This window comes from Mytilus galloprovincialis, chromosome 8 (assembly GCF_965363235.1).
Source record: "Mytilus galloprovincialis chromosome 8, xbMytGall1.hap1.1, whole genome shotgun sequence".
Taxonomy (NCBI): Eukaryota; Metazoa; Mollusca; class Bivalvia; order Mytilida; family Mytilidae; genus Mytilus; species Mytilus galloprovincialis.
This window is the reverse complement of record NC_134845.1, coordinates 86,175,021-86,180,638: the sequence shown is the minus strand read 5'-3', so window position 1 is coordinate 86,180,638 and position 5,618 is coordinate 86,175,021. Positions and strand designations below refer to the sequence as shown.

The window sequence follows — 5,618 nt, the reverse complement described above, 5'->3', positions numbered from 1 at the left end:
ACGTATGAATCTAAAAATGAAAGTGAAAGTAAGAAAAATAACCTCAATATCAAGAACTCATAACGAAGATTTATTGTCCATTCATAATTAATTGATAATTTCAATATGAGCTATTTAATTGGTGTATGATAGGTTAATAGTAAAAAAAAAGTAGATTATATCTTAAGTACGAAATAGTGTATGCACTATATTTTTCATGTGAAACCTTTTCTCTTATAAAGTCGTCTGCTATACTTTCACTTTGTCCTAAATGACCACAGCATCTGATCATCGTTTGACATTTACCCAGTTGCTAAGTTCAACAGCTGTGTCAGCATGTATAAGTCGGACTCTAACTGCACCACTAGATGTTCTCAAAATAACAAAACAAGTAGGCACAGTTGAGTCTAAAAGCAGTCTGCAGAGTCTATGTAAACATCTGAGAAAACATGATGGGGTACGCGGATGGTGGAAAGGAAATATGATTGGCTGTATAAAAGTCTTACCTCATTCCTGGATTCATTATCTCATTTATCAACAATTAAAATGGGAATTTTCAGATGAGCTTGGTAGATTGTCAATAGGAAAAAGACTTTCCACAGGAATTGCTGCAGGAATTGTGTCTACTGTAGCTGTTTATCCATTAGATGTTGTCAAAACCAGAACTATCATTCAACCATATGATAAAACAATATCAGCATATAAAGGAGTAACAGATACATTCCAAAAAATATTGTTAAACGAAGGAAAGGGCACTTTTTACAAAGGACTGCTAACCACTCTAATTGGTAAAAAATATGAATAAGTAGGGGGAAATGAGAGCATACAAAGTGTAAAGCAAAATACAGACCTTTTAAGAATTTTCTGAAGACAAAAACTTAGTATAAAAAAATGTTGAGCGCAGCCTAATACGACCGCAGAAGTCGAAACCCTGAACAGTTGTGGCAAATTTGGACACAATATTCAAGCTTGATACTGCCTGAATATTTGGATTGTGATCAAATTTTTGACATCATATAGGTTTCTGACACAAAATGTGGTCAAATATCTTACAAATCTATTGCACAATACTGTGCAATTAAAGATTTCTTTTAAAAATTTGAAATTTGAAAAAAAATATGAATCCCTTAAAAAAATCATACTATTATACTATCCCCCCCCAAAAAAAATTGCGGTCGTATAAAAAAACCCATTCCTATGTAAAAAAAAACCAAAAAACACCATCATCATAAGAGTTTTGCCTCTTTTTTTCTGTTTTTAGTTTTTAAAAATGCTCTCAATAATTGTGAGTTTTTTTATGATAAATGCTGGAATCCACATGCCCATAGCTCAATTTAAGCAAAATTTTAATTGGATTCTGTTAGTATTTAGAGAAGAATTTAACCAGCCAAAAATAATTTTCCAAGCCTAGGTGTTCCTGTGGTTAAGCCTGTAAGAAGACCGCGTTAAATGATAATTAAGTGATACAAGATGTGATTTCAATTAAGCAATACACAAAAGGAGTTATATCATGGTGGTGTAAAGCAACCAAAAATCCATCAATCAATCATCTTTTTTTTTATTTGCTCTTTGAAACTGATTTTTCTTTTGATTTTTGTATCAAATCAAATTTTATCATTTTTACTTATTTTTTATTTTTGTTTTCAGGATCTGTACCCTATGCCATTACCACATTTTTAATGTACGAAATTCTTGATCAGTTATGGATACAACCGAGATACAATCATTCAACTGTTGAAGTTATGCTTCATGGATGTCTAGCCACTGCTGCTGCAATGACTGTTTCATTTCCATTCGATGTTGTCAGAAGGAAAATGCAGGTATGATGCCACTGTATCAGCATATATAACCATTGGTCGTTAATATTTGAGCTTATTTGTAATAGTTTCATTATACAAGTAAATGTTTCATAAAAATCAATACTTTTAATTGACTGTCAACAAAAGTGAGTATTTGAAAAATGAGATTTCTCATTAAAATGCAACACTATTGACTGTACATGCTTCTCAACAAATTGATATTTTATAGTGTGTCTTTTGATGTTATAATGTTACACTACTGTCACAGGTTAGGGTGAAGGTTGGCTTCTGTTAAAATGTTGAAACCCTGCTGCATTTTTATGCACCCTTCCTAAGTCAGGAGCCTGCATGTTGTTCAGTGGTTGTGGTTCATTATAAGTGTTTCTCATATCACGTTTTATATATTTGATTATAGATAAGGCCATTGGTGTCCCTGTTTGAAATGTTTTACACAAATCAAAGTTAGGGCCCATAAAAGCTTCCTGTTTATTGTAAGACAAGGCACTGTGTTGAAAGCCATACTTTGAACCATATTTGTGAACATCTTATACCTTGTGACGTACATTGGCACTCAAACCACATCTTCTTGTTTATAAAAACAACAGGCACTTGTCTCAAAAAAAAATATTTACCTTTATACTATAATATAACATTTTTTTCCAGACACAAGTGCCTGTGATATGAACCCTGCTTTGTTCTAGGCCAACACTCTGAGCCAGATTTTGAACATTTTATTTCACAAATAGTACACAGAAAGAATTTTTCATCCTACTAGGACACAATACCCTGAAACATTTTGTCAATTTCTTATTTACAGGCACAAAGTCCAGTTTTGGTCAATAATGGTGGAGTGGATGTTACATTTAAAGGAGCGAAGGATTGTTTACGAGCTATAGCACATTTCCAAGGAATTAAAGGTTTTTGGCAAGGATTGACACCTGCCTTGATTAGGGTATTTTCATTTTACATGTAGAATCATATCAAAGATCTATTTAATATCTAAACTTACATTAAACTATACTTTTTTAAATCCTTATCAGTCTTAAAGTTTTACTACAAAAGGTCATTCTTGTGCATTGTTTGAATACAAATCACACTTTTAAAAACAAAACAATTCTTAGAAACCTACATGTTATTTGAGTTTGATTGACATTTCTAAAATGAACTTTATATTTTTTTTAAATTATTATTTGGATGGAGAGTTGTCTCATTGGCACTCAAACCACATCTTCCTATATCTATTTATAAACTGTTGCCAAAAACTAACTTTTGGTAGAAGACTTGTATACATGTAAATGAGGGGACTTAGAAATCAACCCCATAACAATGATATTGAATTTTGAAAAATGGACAACTGAATTTCTGCTGATTTTGACAACAAATAACATTGGTTTATATCAACATAGTTTGATTGTATAACAACTACTGTAATCGAATTAATTTTCATGAGCAGTTTATTTCGAGACTTTGGTGGAAAGAAAAATAACACATAGATATATAGGAAGATGTGATGTGAGTGCCAATGAGACAACTCTCCATCCAAATAACAATTTTAAAAAAGTAAACCATTATAGGTCAATGTACGGCCTTCAACACAGAGCCTTGGCTCACACCGAACAACAAGCTATAAAGGGCCCCAAAACTACCAGTGTAAAACCATTCAAACGGGAAAAACAACGGTCTAATCTGTAATAAAAAAAATTATAAAAAAACGAGAAACACGTATAAATTACATAAAAAAACGACAACATCTGTATTTCAGATTCCTGACAGGATTAACATGTATAAATTGTCATAAAAGCTTAAAAATTGGATCTTTCCTTATCCAACTAGATCCAAAAAAAAATTAATAGCCAAATTATCTCACCACAAAGTGGAGAGAAAGGGCTAAATGAACAATAAGTTTCTGCTAAAAATAAGTTTATCTACAGTATATTGTAAATTTAGAAATTATTTGACAGAAGTATTTATTATTGCGATTTTGTCAAATTACACTTTAATGTGATTTTAATTTTTGCGATATTGAGAAAAATCCTGTTTAATTCACATAAACAAAGAGTTTAAATTATTGCGATCATAACCCCGTCACATTTTTCACAATAATAAAAACATAGAAATAATTTCTGAATTTACAGTATATTATTGCCGAGATGACTTTCCATAGTTTATGATTTCAGGTGTTTCCATACCATGCTTTGATGTTTTTATCCTTTGATTTATGTAAGAAGATATGCTTATACCAAAATGGATATTCCCAAAGTATGATTGACCATGCGATGGACCAGAATATTGATTTAGATGAACTACAAGAAATATTAGACTACGACATTGAACTTCCGCAGGATTAAATTTCTAATGAAAGTTGAAATAAAATTATCACCAGCTGTAAGAGAATAAATACACATATAACTATGAATTGGTGTAAAATAACAACTTCCATGTCTATATATATTTCTATTAAAAACATTTAAATTTTGTTTAAAGTTTCAAGTTATTTCACAAAAATTCCATTTTTAACGTTATATTTATTTCACATTAATTCCAATGCTTCATGGTAACCCAAATATTTATACATGTGTAAACCTGTTTTATGACATCAAAACTAGGCAAGATAAAATTAAGAATTGAAATAGGGAATGTGTCAAAGAGACAACAACCTGACCGAAGAGCAGAAAACAGAGTATGATTCAAACTCTTGCAAATTGGTTCTAAATGCTGTTAAAAATTTTCACCAGATACATGCTAATGAGAAAACACTCTGTAAAAGACCAAATCTCATAAAACAAAAGTTAAGGTGGTACGTAACACTACAGGGAGATAACTCTGTAAAGTCAGCTAAACGTTTTAATTACGTTGTGTTGTAAAAGGAATATTAAGCTTCTCAATGATCAAATTTGGTGTTTGTCAAACTGCTATATAAGGGAGCTACCATTTGATTTTTAGGGGGGGCTAGGATGAAATTTGAAAAAAATAGGCAGGACAGGAGTTTTAAGTAAAAAAAAAGGCAGAATGAGACACTTGCAAAAAAAAAAAGTCAGGACAATTTAGGTAAAAAAAAGTCAGGACGACAATTTAGGTAAAAAAAAATCAGGATAAACTAAAAAAAAAAGACAGGACCGAACAGAGTGAAAAATAAAAAAGCAGGACAGAGATTACCGCTAAAAAAAAAGGCAGGACAAAATTTTTCATCCTAGCCCCCCCATAAAAATCAAATGGTAGCTCCCTAACCAGTGTATTTTTTCTGACAAAATGGTTGGTTCAAAATTTTTGAATTTTTTATTATTTTGTTAAGGGGTCAAAGTAAATACTATGACAACATTTTATGAAAATTAAACGAGCCAAATTAATTTTAGTGAAAGTGTTGGGTACCACCTTAATAACTATCAGTTGACCTTGTAGTCACAAAATTTTTAACAAAGTCCTTTTCACAGAAACTATTCACTTGTTCATGCCATGCCTCCAAACTTCTGGCCAAGAATATTCCATGTTTAGGTTAATCCAGAAAAGTTCTTTGAATGCAAATTTTAGATTTCTGATTTTTATTTTCAGCATTTTTTATTATGGCAATTAACAAACAGCATTGTAAGTGGTCAAATATATATTTTTATACCATAATTATAAAATTACATATATTAAGCAGATTGATCACAATATTTTATCATATAATATGTCAAAATATTTGTAAGTACATAATTGTGAAACTCGTTAACAAATGAGGCAATAACTTAATATACAATGAGCAGTCTTATACATTAGCATAATATTATGTATTTGTTTTCAGATATATTCCAGTGAAGTTTTATAATGATTGATTGTATGTATGTCTTGCAAAACAGCATG

The 5,618-nt window shown here is 30.9% G+C and overlaps 1 protein-coding gene across 2 annotated transcripts; it reads left to right on the top strand.

Moving 5' to 3' along the window:
- The first annotated feature begins 226 nt into the window (after positions 1-226).
- On the top strand, positions 227-4,255 carry LOC143042724 (solute carrier family 25 member 43-like). Of its 2 annotated transcripts, none has more exons than XM_076215166.1 (4): positions 227-370; positions 1,627-1,799; positions 2,596-2,730; positions 3,956-4,255. In XM_076215166.1, exons 1-4 carry the CDS (start codon positions 316-318, stop codon positions 4,124-4,126), a joined length of 534 nt encoding a protein of 177 aa, XP_076071281.1. In that variant the 5' UTR covers positions 227-315; the 3' UTR covers positions 4,127-4,255. The 2 variants fall into 2 exon arrangements, with proteins under 2 accessions (XP_076071281.1, XP_076071280.1); XM_076215165.1 differs by having other exon boundaries at positions 227-767.
- The last annotated feature ends 1,363 nt before the right edge of the window (positions 4,256-5,618 follow it).

Coding starts and splice junctions, on each gene's coding strand:
- LOC143042724 (XM_076215165.1), top strand. CDS start 251: ATGACCACAGCATCTGATCATCGTTTGACATTTACCCAGTTGCTAAGT. Junction 1,800..2,595: donor TTGTCAGAAGGAAAATGCAG/GTATGATGCCAC, acceptor TCTTATTTACAG/GCACAAAGTCCAGTTTTGGT. Junction 2,731..3,955: donor TGACACCTGCCTTGATTAGG/GTATTTTCATTT, acceptor TTATGATTTCAG/GTGTTTCCATACCATGCTTT.